The 17,291-nt window shown below is 42.8% G+C and overlaps 1 protein-coding gene across 5 annotated transcripts in view; it reads left to right on the forward strand.

The window, feature by feature from the left end:
* Positions 1-17,291, forward strand: part of VGLL4 (vestigial like family member 4) — a 186,672-nt gene that overhangs the window by 130,200 nt on the left and 39,181 nt on the right. For all 5 annotated transcript variants that reach the window (XM_036101322.2, XM_036101332.2, XM_036101352.2 and 2 more), the window contains one exon: positions 13,544-13,733. In XM_036101322.2, coding sequence (XP_035957215.1) covers positions 13,544-13,733 — 190 coding nt within the window. The remainder of the gene's footprint in view (positions 1-13,543; positions 13,734-17,291) is intronic.

A 17,291-nucleotide genomic window follows, 5' to 3' on the forward strand; every position in this document is an offset into this window, starting at 1 on the left:
CTGTCCCAAATCAGACTTTTGCTGATTTGTAATCAGGAACTTTATGTTTGATCCAGCTTAGCTCTGGTCTCTTGTATAGCAAATAAAAAGTGCTTAATAAATGAGTAAGAGATTGAGTGATAATGGCAAGATACGTACACCCATTGTTACTACGAAAGGGAAAAGGCTACGTTTTTATAGTGGAGACATCTGTGGACACCATCTTAAGCAAGTAATCAAGCTTAGCTTCACCAGCAGTGGCATAAAGTGACGCCAGGTGCCTCCTCACGTCATTCAGTGAAGTGTGCACAATATCACCTCCCTAATATCTTGCCAAAAATGTTCAACTCGAATGTAATTGTGAGGAAATCATCAGGCCACAACAAATTGTAGGACAGCTAATTGGTCTGGATCTTTTTTTTTTTTTTTTAAGATGTATGTATTTCAGAGAGAGAAAGAGAGAGTGCATGCATGAGTGGGTGGGGGGGGAGGAGCAAAGGGTGGGGGGAGAGAGAGAGAGAGAATCTCTGCAGACTACCCACTTGAGCATGGAGCCCGACATGGGGCTCGATCCCACAACCCTGAGATCATGACCTGAGCTGAAAACAAGAGTCAGACACTCAACTGACTGAGCCATCCAGGAACCCCTGGTCTGGATCATTTTTAAATGTCAGTGCCATGAAAGAGGAAAAAAAGATAAAATTCCTTTAGATAAAAGGAAATTAAAGAGGCATGACAGCTACATCTAGCAGTGTGTGGTTCTTGATTGGATCTCGATTCTCCCACCACTCCCCCCATACTCTCCGAAAAGAAGGCATTCAGTTCAGAAAATTTGTATACGGATATATGGATTGGTTATTAGATAATGGCAGTATATCAGCTTTACCTTGTTGGGTGTGATGATGGTATTGTAGCAACGAAGGAGAATGTCTTTGTTCTTAGAAGACATTTGTTGGAGTATTTAGGGGTGAAATATGATATGGTACAAGTTACTTCAAATGATTATAGCAGTTATAGCAAAAAACAGTGTATGTGTGTAGGGAAGACACTGACAAGATGCTTATACTAGGTGAATCTAGGCATAGGGAGTGGGATGCTCCTTGTTCATTCAACTTTTGGTGGCTTTAAAATTTTTTTGAAATAAAAAAAAAAAAAAATTTTTTTTGAAATAAAAAGCTGGAAAAAAATTACTCAAATACCTAACTCTTTCACTGATAAAGTTAACAGAATGTTACTTTAAGTGGGTTGCTTTGAATAATCTTCGTGGTTATTAGGCACTTGAATTATGTGCATGCCTGAGTTCTTAATGCTGCTTTCACTCTCCGTGTTGTGTGTCACTCTCTCAGTATTTGAACTGTGTCCTATTTTAATCCTTGGAAAAGTCGCTCTGTGGCTTCTGAAACCGGCATGTTTAGCAATGATAAGTAATACAGTGAGTTAATGCATCTCTGTGGGATAACACAATGGCTTTCTGAGATATTTGAGGATATTTGTTACGTCTTAGTTACCTGCCCCCTTCAGCTCTGTTGGGGGTTTGGAGCTGATAATGAGATTTCATATTTGGAATAGGTAGGCCCGTATGTGACCTTCAACAGTCCATATGCCAGTGTGTATAGGAATTTTGAATTGGTTCCTGGGAGCCTCATTTTATTCCTCAGGGTCGGGACTAGAATATATGGCAGAGAACAAGACTGCCTATTTATATTTAGAGACCATAGCAAACATGATGGTATTGCTCAAAAAATCTGTAGCTTTTGAGTTGGAGGCAGGCAGTGCTAGAATGTCACTCAGGACTGTGATGTCGGTCAGCCTTATCCGACGGTGTCAGAGGAGGTACTCTTGGGGCTGGGGATGGCAGCGTGCCTCTGGGTTGGGTTTTGAAAGCGGAGATGAATACGAATTGGCTGAGAGGGATTCTGCGTGCATTCTAGTGGGGAGAAAGGTGCACGGAAGCAAGCATATTGAGTGGAGAGTGTGCCTGGGGAGGAAGTGGTGCTAGTTTACTGAGCACCAGCTATGTGCTGGGCACTGTGCCAAGTGTCTTGTTGACTCTTTGAACTAGCTCAGGGCCTACCTGGGTGTGGGTTTGCATGGTCATTTTCACACACGTGGAAACAGCCATAGGAAGTCAGGTGCCTGCCCCAAGGTCGCCTGCTGGCTCCTGGTGGAACAGCTTGGGAACGCTCTCTCACCCATGCTCCTTGGGCTGTTTCTCCTGACCTTTTCAGTTAGTTGGTGTAAACTGTGTATGTGCGAACTTTATGAGAGGAGAGGAGCTTTGGATGGATAGTGAGAGTGACGTTTGGAGAAGTCTCCTATGCCCCCATCATCTCATCCTTTATTTAAAAAAATTTTTTAGAGGTTTTTTTTTTTATTTGATGCAGAGAGAGAGAGAGAGCATGCGCACAAACGGGGAGTGGCAGGCAGAGGCAGAAGCAGACTCCTCGCTGAGCAAGGACCCCAGGACCATGACCCGAGCCGAAGGCAGACGCCTAACCAACCGAGCCAGCCAGGCACCCCTCATCTCATCCTTTAAATGGGAATGTTATCTGGTGGAATTAACCATAGTACAGTACATGGCCTCTTCCGGGCTGGGAACTTTCTATAAGTTTTCAGTGATCCTCACAAAAATCCTGGAAGGTAGATGAAGAAATGGGGGCTCACGAGAGAGGTGAAGAGACTTTGCCAAGATCACACCTTTTTCTGATTCCGAAGCCCACTTTGACAGATTTTCTCTGCACTGGGCTAGTGTGGTCAGGGGTACTGAAAGAAGCAAGGCGCTCCTGACCACGGGCATGGTGTTAGAGCGAGCCGAGCACGGGCAGACTCTTCTATAGGCAGACTGGGATGAGTCCATTCCAGAGGTTTATGGGGTATCAGAGGAAGGAAAGCCTCCAGGCTCACCTTTCCCTCCCAAAATTGTCTTCTTTCTTTTTTTTTTTTCCTTTCCTCCTCCAGTGGTCAGTGACTCATTGTAAGACTTAACCCTCCAGGAGCCCCTGGCCCAGTCATACTCTCCAGAATTCCTTTCACGTGAAGAACGTTTTGAAAATGCAGATACTAGCATATTTCCTTCGTTGTTTAACCTGTTGAACACCAAAGGGCTTAAAGGGAGAGTTTCTTTGGGTTATTTTTACCCACTTACATTACCCACTTACATTTACCATTTCCCCCACAGCTTAATATCTCTATTTTATGGCAACTGGAGTCCCTCAGGGGGCAACTCAACTGTTGAAGAGGCTAGAACAAGCCTTTTTCACTTCACCTTGTTCGGTGATTCCTTCTAAACATTTATGAGCTCTACCATGGAGGAGATTCAGCCTGATTCTAATACCATCTGTAAAACCTTCTATAATTCTCCTCCTTCTCATTAACAGTAACATGTCACAAAAGTAGTTTTTCTGGTAAATATAGTGAAGAATTTCTGCTGTTATAGGGTCTTTTCCATTAAGGAGGGTTCTGTACGCTCGGCGCTAAAAGGTTCTTGGGCTGCCTTTATCAGGTCACGTGTTGGTGCCAGGCCCTCAGACAGGGATTTGTGAGGACATGTGACACATTATGTCGATGTTCTAATATCCAGGCAGACACAGCCCTTCCGGCTTCATCGGTACAGGAAAGCAGGGCTCGCACTCTGAAACTCGGCTTCCTGATTGACTCTGAACCTTCTGCAGCTCTATCAGAGTCAAGTCTAGGGTTGGAGGACCAAGAATAGAAGTTGGTGTGGTCATTGGTCTGGCTCAGGAAACCAAGGACGCAGACAATTGTTTGATCTTTTTGAGTCCCAGTTATGATTTACGAAAGCCAAAACCCAACCTGATACCGAGATCTGCTGATCTTCAGCCTAATTGTGTCATTATTAGATACCTGAGTTTTTCTTTAAGCTGAAGTGTTATGTATAATAAGACATTAATTTCAGTTCTCTTACTTGGCGATAATTTCACCGAGGTTACAGTATTTTTAAAAAAGATTTATTTATTTATTTATTTATTTATTTGAAGGGGGGTGGAGGGGGCAGAGGGGAAGCAGACTGCGGGAACCTCCCCCCTCCAAACATGGGGCTTGATTGTGATCTGAGCCGAAACCAAGAATTGGATGCTTAATGGACCGAACCACCCAGGTGCCCCCGAGGTTACAGTGTTGCATATTCCATGAAGATACAGTTAAGTTTTAAAGTGAATTCAGTAGAGTAAATGACATTACAGGGACTTTCTGTTTTTAACTCCAAACACAGCAAAATTATTTTAAGTGGTATAAAACCTCCTAATTAAATGAATAGCAACATATGGGTGTGAATATAATTTTTAATTGACTTCAAAATATCTTGAGTTAGTACTTTTTGATATTCAGATTAACCTTTCTATTCAACTTATTTAAAGTATTTTATTGTCTGTTCAGAATGGAGATTGAGAATTCTAGATATTTTACTGTTCCCGTGGGGTTATTTTTTACCCTTTCTGTTCTAGTCCCTATAGAATTACAGCTGTTTAAAACCATTAAGGATTGTAGACATCCTCCACCCCAATGCACCAGCTGCACCTGCACTGTCTTGGAGCAGGTGCTACCAGACTTGCTCTGTAGGGGCTGTCTCCTTCACCTCTGTGTCTCAGAGAGCACCCTGCTCATTTGTGCTGAAGCGCTACACTTTTTCTGGAGCCCAGCCACTCTATCGGTGCTGACCCATTGGTCTCCTCTCCTCTGCGGCGTCTAATCCCAAAGCGGCATCCCTGCATCTTGACCAGTCCTGCCATGTTAGGTGAGCTGGAATAGACGAGGTGGCTGAAGCTGTTTGGTTCCAAACTGAAGAGCTTTCCCCTTTGAGCCAGACCTAGGTTAAGACCTGTCCTCACCACCCTTCTTCCCTCCCTAGTCTTTCCTCTGTGTGCTCTTCAGCTCTGGCGTCATAACAAAGCACCCCAGACTGGGGGCTTAGCAAATGTTTGTTGTGTCACAGTTCTGGAGGCTGGAAGTCTGAGGTCAGGATGTTGGCAGGGCTGGTTTCTTCTGGGGCCTCTGTCCTTGGCTTGCAGATGGCCGTCTTCATGTTAATGTGGTCTTCCTTCTATGTGTGTTTGTGTCTCTTCTTAGAAGGGCACCAACTTATTGGATAAGGGCCCACTTAATGACCTCATTTAACCTTAATTATTTCTGTAGAGACCCTGTTTCTAAATACAGTCACATTCTGAGGTACTGGGGTTAGGACTTAGAAATTTTGGGGGGACAAAACTCAGCCCATAACACTGCCCTTCTGGACTTCCCGCCCTGCTCTGACCTTCTTCCTCCCCTTTACCTGTCTTCCTCCCACTTCTTCTTTTTCTTTTCTTTTTTTTTTTTTAAAGATTTTATTTATTTGAGAGAGAGAGTGAGCTAGAGAGCACAGGCAGGGGGGAGGGGCAGTCAGAGGGAAATGAGGGAGATGCAGGCTCCCCACTGAGCATGGAGCCCATCCCAGGACCCTGAGGTGATGACCTGAGCCAAAGGCAGAAGGTTAACCCATTGAGCCTCCCAGGTGCCCCTCCCACTCCTTTTCCTTAACCTGTAAAGCATCCTGCACAGCTAAAAAGAATATGAAAATGGAGTGATCTCCAATGCCATGTGTCTCCTTCTAGCTCTTCTGTGGATCAGCTTTGTGACCTCGAGCAATTCTCTTAATTCTTAAAACACTAGTCTCCTTAGAATTCAGGAATCATTCTTACCTTCTTGCATTATAGGACTACAGTAAGAAAAAACCGGGGTAACAGGTCTTATTTTTAAATGCTTTAAAAATAAAATATACTGACATAAGATACAGGAAAGCTCAGACAACGTGTAACATTTACAGGATTATTTGGATTACTTGAAATTCTGATTATAATGGCCTATGTTTCAACTCCACATTTTACTGTGTTTTGTTATCCTTAATTATATTAGCAGTCAGCAATATACCGTAAGCGTTTTTTTGTTTTTTTGTTTTTCTTTTTTCCTGAGCAATCTCCTTGTTGCTCTAAAAAGACCAGAGCTGCTCAAATCATGCTCAGCTGGGGGCCTGGCCTCCCCCGCCGGGCTGACTGCACAAGAGTGACCTTTCGCTGAGGGTTGGCCTCCAGATGTGAGATGGGGCTCTGCAAGTCTCCAGCTGTGGCTCTGGGCTTCCCGAGCGGCGGTGGGAAAGGGGTGGGGGCGAGGGGGCGCGGTCACTGAGTAGTAGAATCGCTTGTAATCCCTGCGCCTCGGGCAGACACTACGTCACGGCTTTTATCTCTGCTGGCTCGCCCGGTTTCATCATGTTGCCTAACAGCCTTCCGTACAAAAAGAAAAAAGGGAACCAGAATGGGGATAGCCACCACTTGAACTGTGTGAAAGAGGTTGACTTCACTGTCTTCTCTCCAGCTGCTAGTCCCTGAGACAAAGAAGTATTATTTGAAAGAAAATGTATAAGCCCCGGGCTGCTGCCCTGCACGGTCTTGAGTGTGAGAGGAGAGTGCAGTTGTTTTATCTGGGTGACTCTCGCCAGTAGGGTGATGTCAGTCTGGTCGCCGTGGGTTGTGGTCAGACAGGAGACGTTTCCACGTAGCCCAAAGGCTTGTGGGTGTGTGGGGGGGAACCGAGCTGTGGTTTTACTTTGATTTAGGTTCAAACATGATAAAAGGGCTGGGGAGGGGAGTAGAACATAAAAGTCTTTTTTTTTTTTTTTTTTGATCTGAACATAAAGTCTTAAGCACAGCAACGATTTAAATTGTGGAAGAAATCTTTTGAGCAAGGAAGGCAATCCAGATTTTTGTGAAAAATCTACCCTTAAAAGTTACAGCAAGATACTTTTTTTGTTTTTCCTACAGACGTACCTTTGCCTTCTCCGTAAACACAAAGACACTGTCAATTCAGCCTTGTGTTGTTTGACTAATCTTCAGAAAATGACAATAAATGCCATGATTTTGATTAATTCCTCATGAGGCATGCCACAGTCTTGAATGCAGTCACAAATCCTTGTATGGCACTTGGCCTGCAGAGTTGGTGAAGAGGTACTGTGACCAGGAGCTGAGGGACCTGGGTTCTAAAGCCACCTCTGCTTTTCCCTGGAATCCCTTCCTGTCTCTGAACCAAATCAGTTGCCTCACCTCCATGTTGAAGGCCCTTGGCTTTCATCGTTCAGTTGTATAAAAGTTGAATCCACATTTTGTGGACCAGATTATATTTATTTCCACTTTCAGTTTGCTAACTACAACTCTCTTATGGTATTTGAGTAAGTGAGTGAAGCTCAAACACTGAGAATTAGAAGTATATTTGATTTTTAATTACATCTCGTTCAAGGACGAGATAAGTTAAGAATACTTAGTGGGATCAGTTTTTTCTCCTGTTGTGTAAAGTGTGCCCTATAAAAGTTTAGTATTTCTTGATCAGCAATTAAAGTATAACTTAACTTTGGAAGATATACATTACATAGAACGGAGATGTTTAGAGCTGAAGTTAGGCCATCAGGGTGATGTAATCAAACCATTAATTTTACAAATGAAGAAGCAGAGGCTTACAAGACACGTGCTGTTTTGAAGGCCCTCCAGTTGGGTTTCATAGTGTATCCAGTCTAAGATGCACCATTATCTCGTGTCCCACTAAGAAAGAAGCTGTCTTGCTTATTAAAATATGCCAGTTGATTGTAAGACAAACTTCAAGCTTAGCTCTATTAAAATGTAGGAAGTAAAGAGTCTTAGAATCTTTGCAGGATTCTGAAACTAGGCCACATCTTCCTGGATCTTGTCCCCATGCCTTGCTTTTCTCCTGCTTTATTCTGACTTGAAAGCAGAATTTTCTTGTAATATTTCACCAGAATCATTATACGGCACATCATAAAGCTAAGCAATTATTTTTATTTCTCTGTTAAACTTTTTTTCTTAAATTGAAATTAATATATGCTGATTCTTGTGAAATCTTGGACCAAAAATCTTTACTCATCTTCCATTGGAAGACATATTTAAAAATATTTTTGATCCCTGTATTAGAACTGCCACCATGACTAAAAACAGCAGTTATGTAATCTTTGTATCTATTGGGCATTTTTCTTCAGTACCCCATCCCTAGTTAAAAATGCCAAATACATTTTGAAAATTGAACTTCCTTTGTTATAATCAGAATTTTTTTTCTTTTTAAGTTAAATTAACAGTTGTAGTGAGGCCAACTTGAGAAACTTGAAACACCAGGCTACTCAGATCTCCTTTCTCCTGTTTATTTCTGAAAAAGAAAGATAATCCTTTCTCCCTTTTCAATTACCAAACCGTTGTGAAATTTAGAATACACATTAGTTCAAGAGCAAAAAGTCTTTTACACCTCAAGGTAAATTCCTTTTGGTGTGTATTCTTTCCTCCCCTGCTTGTGGTCTGGGTCTGTATAAATTTCATCACTTGTTTCTCTGAGGGCCCTGCACAAAGCCTTCAGCATGCAGCAGGCGCTCACACACACAGTCTGATTACAAGCTGAGCTGGAGCTTAATAGAACTCTGATGAATCCAGGTGCCTCCATAACCTCAAGCGGTTCCTTCCCTGCTTTGCCTTTTCTTAACTTAATAATATTTTAAAAAAAGTTATCTGACTTTAACATTGTAGAGAGCTGTAGCTATCATAACAAAAGGTTTATTTTCATTCTAGGGGAAAAATGAATAGATACTTGTTCTTATGTAGCAGTTCAGTGTAAAAAACCTGAGGTAGGAAAGGTACTAATAGTACTAGAGTTTTTTTCATCAACTTATGAATGTATTTTTATTTTTTATGGGTGAGGGTAACAACTTTTTTGAGATATTCACACACCAATGTAATTCACCCGTGTAACGTATACAATCCAGTGGTTTTTAGTATATTCACAGAGTTGGGCAACCTTTACCACAATCCATGTTAGGACATTTTCATCACCTCCGAAAGAAACCCTGCATTCACTGGCAGTCACTTCCCATTGCTTCTCCTCCCACCCCTCAGCAGCAGTCACTAATCTACTTTTTTGTCTCTTCACATTTGCCTATTCTGGACATTTCATGTCAGTGGAATCAGACAGTATGTGGCCCTTTATGTCTGGCTTCCTTCACTTCGCATACTGTTTTCTAGGTTCATCCATGAATCAGTACTTCCTTGCTTTTTATGGCTGAATAATGTTCCATCATATGGATAGATTGCATGTTTTCTGTACCCATTCATCAGTTGCTGGGCATTTGGGTTTTTGGCTATTATGAATAATGCTGCTATGAACATTCATATAAGTTTTTATGTGAATATGTGTTTTAATTTCTCCTTGTTATATGCCTCAGTGTGGAATTGCTGGCTCATGTGGTAACTCTGTGTTTAACCATTGGAGGAACTGCCCAGAATTGTTTTCCACGGCAACTGCACCATTTTGCATTTACACCAGCAATGCACGAGGGTTCCAACTTCCCCACATCCTTGTCAACACTTGTCACTTTCTGTCTTTTGATTATAGCCCCACTAGTGTGTGTAAAGTGGTATCTCATTGTGGTTTTGATTTATGTTTTCCTGATCGCTAATGATGTCAGACATCTTTCTATGTGCTTATTGGCCGTTTGCCTATCTCTTTTCCTATTTTTAAATCAAGTTCTTTTTATTGTTGAGTTTTGAGAGTTATTTATATATTCTTAAATAGATCTTTTGAGATTCCTTATTTTATGGCATCTTTGATCTTTAACATATCCTATAACTCTCTAATTTGGGCGCCCCATTGCCCTGCCTCATTGAGTCATTCACGCAGTGTTTACCATCCATCTCCTGTGTGGAAGATATTGTGCTTTGCATTCTCGAGTATATAAAATGAATTAAATGTCCCCTGCTTCAAGGAGCACAGAACCAAGAAGGAAGGGAAGTATCGTAGGGATAAATTTCTATGGGTATTCAGAAGAAGTGATGACTTTTAGATTGAGGAGTAAAGGAAGGCAACGTGAAGGAGGAGGCATTTTAAGTGGCCTTTGCTGGATGCATAGGATTTAAGTATAAAAGATCGGAGGAAGAAACTGAGGAAAGGCCTTGGGGTTAGATGGTGAGATCTCTGCAGTGATGTCCAGTCTGGTTTAACTTCTAGGGCTGACACTCTGAGAGCTTACAAAGGGGGATACTAGGAACAAAGGCTGGGAAGGCTGTGGGACCACTTGTTGGGTATGAATGCAGAAGCAGCCTGGAGGTTATTTCATCAGTGACTGGCAAGCCCTGGGCTGTTTGGGGTCCTGGTGGGTTGGCATGGCCAGAATGCTGCTGTGGAAGACGGAGTTTACAGAGATCTGTAGGATGATGGGGTGACTAAAAGCAGCACTGCTGAGTTTCTGGCTTGGAAATGGACAAGTGCTTTAGAGGACAAGAAGGCCTGTAGTGAAGAAGCTCCTGTGGAAACTGTTTAATCTCATGGTTTCCAAGTTTATATGACCATGGGTTCACTTTCTGGTTTTTTGAGCATATGACACCTTTGCATTTTGCTGCCTTCATTCAGTGTTACACGAGTAATAATTGCTTAGTAAATGTTGGTTGGTTGGTACTTGATCGAGTACAGGGTTGTGGATCAGAGTTGGGTTACTAACCCTGACGGCTGAAGGAGGTGTTAGGTGTTGGCCAGCCCAGCCCCTTGTTGTAGGCAGGCCTCAGAGGGGAGTGTGTGCCAGTATTCAGCCGGCCCGAAATGCAGTGCCAGTGTCCTGCTAGTGTCTTGATTCCCAGTCTGTGTGTTCTCTTCAGTTTTTCTAAAATAACTTTAACCTTCCTTTGCCACTTAGACCATAATAAAAGCAAATCCCACTTTATAATACAAGGTGTTGCATGAGGGTCCTTGAGTGGAGGCCCTGAAATGAATGAGGGGACGTAACTGAAAAGACCTGTTTCTGCACTTGTAACTGTGAATTTCTTCCCTTCTACCCCTAGTTCCTTTGCTCCGAGCCATGTGTGGGCCTTGCACAGTGTTTACAAGGGGATGTCACTCTGATAGGCAGAGGGCATGGGTTCTTGCTTACAGTAAACCCACTAATTGTGTGAACCTGAGCAGGGCCCTCCATGTCTAGGGGCTCAGTTTTCTCTGTCCAAAGAGGGAATCCAGGTGTACAGGACCCCTTCCAGCACTAACAACATGCTCTAGGGGGTTTGGTACAGTTTTGTCACAGCCTCTAGGGAAGAAGAACCACCTGTGGTTCCTCTGTGGGTCTTTTACCTATCAGGTTAGAAATCCCAGTGTTTCCAAAGGATTTCTGTGCACTTTCTTCTTTCTCTGTCAGACACCAGCGATTTGGTCTTAAAGATAAGCAGTGCTCCATTTGATGAACTTAAACTGCAAACAAGCACAAACGAGCTTATATTAAGATGGAAATTGGGGAGTGCAGTGGGAATGTTCTAACTCTAAGAGTTTTGCTTTTCGCTGAGCAGTGTATGCTAATGTTGTAATGGGTGGCTCTTCTTTTTTTGGTGTGATTTGAATTTGTTGCTGTGGTGGCAGGTTTCCATGGCAACTGCTGTTGCTACACGTCTGGCATCTGATAAAATGGTTCCCAAAGCCCAGGGGTCCAGACAGAGCCCAAGTACTCCTCATCTCTGCTGAACCTGCCAAGGATGTGGAGAAACACAGGTCAGAGGGCATGGTGGCTCTGTGCCATGTCGATGAGGCTTGATTTGCAATTGCTGAGTTCCTGGGGTATCATCAGGGTTCCTCCAAAAGTTAGCCAGGCTACTGACGTTTTACATTGGAAATGCCCTCTCCCCTTTCTGTGGAGGTGGAGGGTACAAGAGAGGAGAGCATATTTGGAAAGAATATTTTCTGATTTATCACAATACAAATATTAGCATGGCTTTTTATTTGCTCGCTTTAAAAAAAAAAAGATTTATTTACTTATTTGAGGAGGAATGGGCAGAGGGAAAGTCTTAAGCAGACTCTCTGCTGAGCGTGGAGCCCGACATGGGGCTCGATCCCATGACCCTGAGATCATGACCTGAGCCCAAATCAAGAGTCAGACACTTAACTGATGGTGCCACCCAGGCGCCCCTGTTTGCTTGCTTTTTTAAACCAAAAATTCATAAATAGGATGTAGAGGACAACCAAAGTCCTACTGAATGTCTGAGTGTGGCAGGCCAGCATATGGCCTGTTTTTAGGTATTTCATTTAAAATGGAAAGTTCCAGTTTGCTTTGGGGCCAAAATCTCTAAAAGAAATCCTGCCTGGAGGTGTGTTAGGGGGTCACTGTATATTTGCTAGTTTATATCTTGCTGACTAAATTGGCAAAAGTTTTATTTTTCCTGGTAAACACTCAGGAGGCTTTGCCCTCACTCCTTTCCCTAACAAAATCATATTTGTCATATGTGTATGAAGCAAACAACTGTTAAAACTGTCCACACATCTGTGATGATATGAAGATTAGTGGTGGCAAACAAAGATTTCCTTTCTCAGGTACCACAAGGTCTCAGATGAAGTTGACTTTATCCTAATATTTCTCTCAAATTGTGACCAAGTGGAGACAGAATTGGCCATGCCTTAGAGGCCAGCGTGAATGAATAATAGCATGACAAAAGGGTTATTATTTGTGAAAAATTTAGGTAACCCCCCCATATGACTTAGAAAACTAGAAATTTTCTCTTAAAATATATATTACTCTTGTTTATAAATTTTAGAAGGTGTAAAACTTTTATTATGATAAAGGGTTATGCTTATTTTAATTAATAATGAAGCACAAAGTTATCGCCTAGTACAAAGTCTTTTTAATTACAGGAATGAAAAACTCCCAAGATGTTGAATCAGATCACAATGCGGATTCCAATTTGAGTGTTTAACTTTGAAAGTGGTTGAGAACTGCACCTGTGTATCAAGCTCATGACAAATTATATGCAGAAACTTTGTGCTGATAATAGTAAAAAATATATTTAATGTGCCATTTTTAGTGTGCTGTAAGAATGAAATGTTTATTTTTCATTTAACAATGTGTTTTCATTTCTTTTAACATTTTGGGCAAATATGTGAATTATTAACCCATAAATTTTCCTCATTCTTTAAGAAAAAATAACATACCAAAATTGTAATAAAAATGTAACAGGCAGGAAAAGTGGGTTTCTAGTCATGTTCTAGTGAAGCCTGTGTTAGGTCATTCTCTTATAGGTAGAGTCGAATACCCACCCATTAAAAGACCTTTATTGTTTTAAATTAACTTTTGAGATGGTTTGTGGTCAGTACTTTTACCCATCTGTTACTTTATTGCAACTTTTGATTTTAAACTCTACCCTAAAGAGTTATTGAAGACATGGGAATTATGTGTCGTGATGGAGGTGTTAGCAATATATAAGTGTATCAAATCAACCCCTTGTGCACCTTAACTTTGCACAGTGCCGTGTGTCAGTTACGTCTCAATAAAGCTGGGGGAGGGGAGTGAGTTATTGTGTAGAAACCCACGTTTGTGTAAAATGTCTTGTGCTTGGCAGCTCACCTTGCGCTCAGGCCATGTTCTGAGAAGGGCAGGCAGCCCGTCCTGTTGCCAAAACTTTCCACTGGGAGTAGTTTTGCAAGGGGTGGGCGGGGAAGCGGGGCACTGAGGTGGGGGAGTTTCGCCTCCTTGGTGACGACATCATCTCTCTCTGCGTAGGTGAAGCTGCTCTCAGGGGAGAACCCAGGATGCAGACCCTCCCTGTGGCGTCTGCCCTCAGCAGTCACCGCACAGGCCCCCCGCCCATCAGTCCCAGCAAGAGGAAGTTCAGCGTGGAGCAAGGGGACGATGACCTGGACTGTGAAAATGACCATGCTTCTAAGATGAGTCGCATCTTCAACCCCCATCTGTGAGTTTCCTCTTTCTGAAGTGAGGGCGTTTTGGTGTTGGCTTCCATGTGCTCCGTGCAGGGGCCATGTTCTTCTGCAATTTGTGCCAGCAATGAAGTGAAAGGATGAACAGGGCTCTCCTGCCAGGCGGGGCATTAACCGTTTTTGATACCTTGAGAGATGACCTCTTCTTCCCTTCCAACTTGTTTGTGTGTGTGTGTGTGTGTGTGTTCCCCACGGATGTTAGCTTTCTCTTCCAGCTTCTGGGGGGTGGTTGTCTGAAGACTGCCTTTTCTTGCCTGTATCACCGATGGTTGTTAGGAGAATCAGTCTTTGGTGAATGTCTTATGGGCCAGGAAATGGAAGGAAAGGTTAACGCCTGAACAGACGTATGTAAAATGTTTTGCTTAGGAGTCTAGAGTTGTACACATTAAGAAGTGGCTCAGTCGGTTAAGTGTCTGCCTTCGGCTCAGGTCATGATCCTGGGGTCCTGGGATCGAGTCCCGTATCGGGCTCCCTGCTCAGTGGGGAGCCTGCTTCTCCCTTTCCCTCTGCCTCTGCCCCCCTCTCATGCTTGCTCTCTCTCACTCTCTCTCAAAATAAAGAAATAAAATCTTAAAAAAAAAAAGTACAGTAGCCCCTCTCCTCCCCCTTATCCGAGGGGTGTATGTTCCAAGACTCCCAGTAGATGCCTGATGCACAGATAGTACCAAACCCTATATACACTGTGTGTTTTCCTAGACATAGATACTTATGAGAACATTTAATTTATAAATTAGGCACGGTAAGAGATTAACAACAATAGCTAATAATAAAATAGAACAATTATAATAATACTGTCATAATAGTTATGTGAGTGTGGTTTTCTCTCAGAATATCTGTGGTACTGGACTCACCCTTCTTCTTGTGGTGATGTGAGATAATAAAATGTCTACGTGATGCAGTGAGGTGGATGACATAGGCATTGGGATGTAGCATTCAGCTACTGTTGACTACAAGGAGGATCATCCGCTTCCAGGCCACAGTTGATTGTGGAAAGCAAAACTGCAGAAAGGGGGCGGCGGCGGGGGGGAGAGGCAATTGAATTAATTCTCACCTTGTATATTCATGGTATAAACTTGAGACCTTCCTAAAGTGGGAAAGATGGCTTTTTGTGTTTATGATAAGGTGCTGCTCATCACTTCTGGTATGTGAGCCTGTTGTAGCTGTTGAGAACCAGGCTTGGGGCAGGTCCTCCATCTGCCACCAGCATTCTCTACGATCATGACATGAGTTTCTCCCACTCTCTGGGCCTCAGTTTTCTTATTTGTGAAACAGAGGGGTTGACACGAAAGTTTTCTGAATCCGTACAGCGTTCCCACGTTTACACTGAGAAAGTAGCTTGCTTCTGTGCGCCTTGTTCCGGCTTCCCCTTTGCACTCTCTTCTGAGCATGCATGCCCCGCAAAGGGAGTGGAATGCCTTTTCCCGTGTTCTCGGCGCTTGGAGACAGCCAGTCAGCTGCCCGGAGGGTCCGCTCTGGCAACCGTGCAGCCAGTCGGTACTCTCGGGGTCGGGGAGCTTGTCGGGGGCGGTGAGGTAGCCTGATGATTAGGAGGTGTAGCTTTGTAGATCCAGGTTACAAGAGCCTACTCTCTTTTCCCCCTCCCCAGGCATGAATTGATGTTTTGTAATTATTCACAGTGCTTGGCTTCCCCAGTTCTGATTTCTGAGGATGCTGCTGATTCTGGCAGGAACGTGACTGCTCCGAGTTGCTGTTTTCTCGTTGGCCGAGACCTTGGGCGGCGAGAGGCCGCCGGTAACGCCCGCAGCGCTGTGCTGCCTCAGCGCCCGCAGTCCTGAGCATTCCGCGCATTCCAGCCCGCTTGGACTGTTGTGTGCAGTCATAAGACATACTGACAGAGGTATTTATCCTCAAATAAATCACTGTAGTGTTAGTCAGAGGCTGAGCCTGCAGTCTGGAGCCCTGGAATTTGCTACAATCAGGAATCCAGCAACAAGGCACTGCAAAACAATGAGCTCTCCCAAATAGGGAGAGGCTTGTCATTTAGATTCTGGGCGCTCAACTGTTTGTTCATTCTCTTGTTACTAGGAATTTCTTCTTCTCCTCTGCTGCCATCCTCTTTCCTGAAACCCACATAGGAGACATCTGGTCTTTTTTTTTTTGGAGGAAGGAAAGGGGAGGTAGCCCTGAAACAGTAGATTTTGTGAGCAGACATGCCTTGGTTTAAATCGCAATTCTGCCACTTACTTGGACAGTCATTTAATGTACCTGGGCCCAATATCCTTCTTTGTAAAATGCCAATGATAATAGCTCATGGGAGGCCTGTCATGAGCATAAGAATCAGCATATGCAGGGAGTTTGGTGCAGTATGATACTCAATTGATGGTAGTAGCTATTTTATTATTGCTAAGTCCCTGAATCTGATATTGATAACAAGGATAAAGAATAAAAATACTATTATGGTTTAATGCCCAAGTGTGTGTGAATTTCACTCAGAAAGTCTGAGCTCAAATTTCAGCTTCTTTATTTTTCAGTGGAAGTAATCATAGTTATTTCCTCATAGGATGATTGTAAATGCCTGGTACAGTGCCTGGCATATAGATGGTAAGCACTCAGCCAAAGTCATCATTAATATTATTATTTCAGTGTTAGAAAATGAGGGGCGCCTGGGTGGCTCAATTGGTTAAACATCTGCCTTCGGCTCAGGTTATGATCCCAGGGTCCTGGGATCGAGCCCCGCGTCAGGCTCTCTACTCAGCAGGGAGTCTGCTTCTCCCTCTTCCTCTGCCTGCTGTTCCCCCTGGTTGTGCTCTCTCTCTCTGTCAAATAAATAAATAAATTCTTAAAAAAAACCCAAACAAACCAGAAAATGATTTTGTAACTCCTTGGGTCGTTGCAAATATGACCTTGAAGTACAGAGGACTATAAATAATTTGAAGTGTAAATAATAGAAATAGAATTGCTAGATTTCATGTACATCTCACAACTGATGTCATCACACAGAGTTTTAGGCAAACAGAAAGAGCAGCATCCCCCGCCCCCCACCTCCAGGCCACATAGCCTGGACCTCTAGGTGATCAGCATGTGGTCTGTTCATTCTGCTGTCAGTGTTCTCCTTTGATAATTATTTGTTTCAATAACAGTAACAGTGTTTCTATTTGTATCTTCTAAGAGTGGAATTACAGATTTTATAGGCAAATTGGAAAAATGCTGCATCTCTTCTTCATGTTGTAGGGTACTTAGTATTGTTGGATTTGAGAGAATGTTTCCTCTTTGAGCTATAGGGTGTTCCCTCCTTTTTATTTGATATGTCTAAGAATTTTTTAATAATAAATTACAAATTGATGTTTCTAGTATATTTGTCTCTTTAAGGAAATTACAAAATGATTTTTTGCCTTTTATCTTCTTAGTTACATGTTCATGTTGTGTAGTGAAAATGTGTTTTGTTTATTTAATCACTGAAGGAATCACAATAATTCTGGGCATGGAGTGTTGTTGAAAAACAGTTTTGACAGCTAGTAAGAGAGTTTCAAAGATGCAAGCCTTGGCTGCATTTCATTATAATCATCATATTG

This window comes from Halichoerus grypus, chromosome 1 (assembly GCF_964656455.1).
Source record: "Halichoerus grypus chromosome 1, mHalGry1.hap1.1, whole genome shotgun sequence".
NCBI classification, from domain to species: Eukaryota; Metazoa; Chordata; class Mammalia; order Carnivora; family Phocidae; genus Halichoerus; species Halichoerus grypus.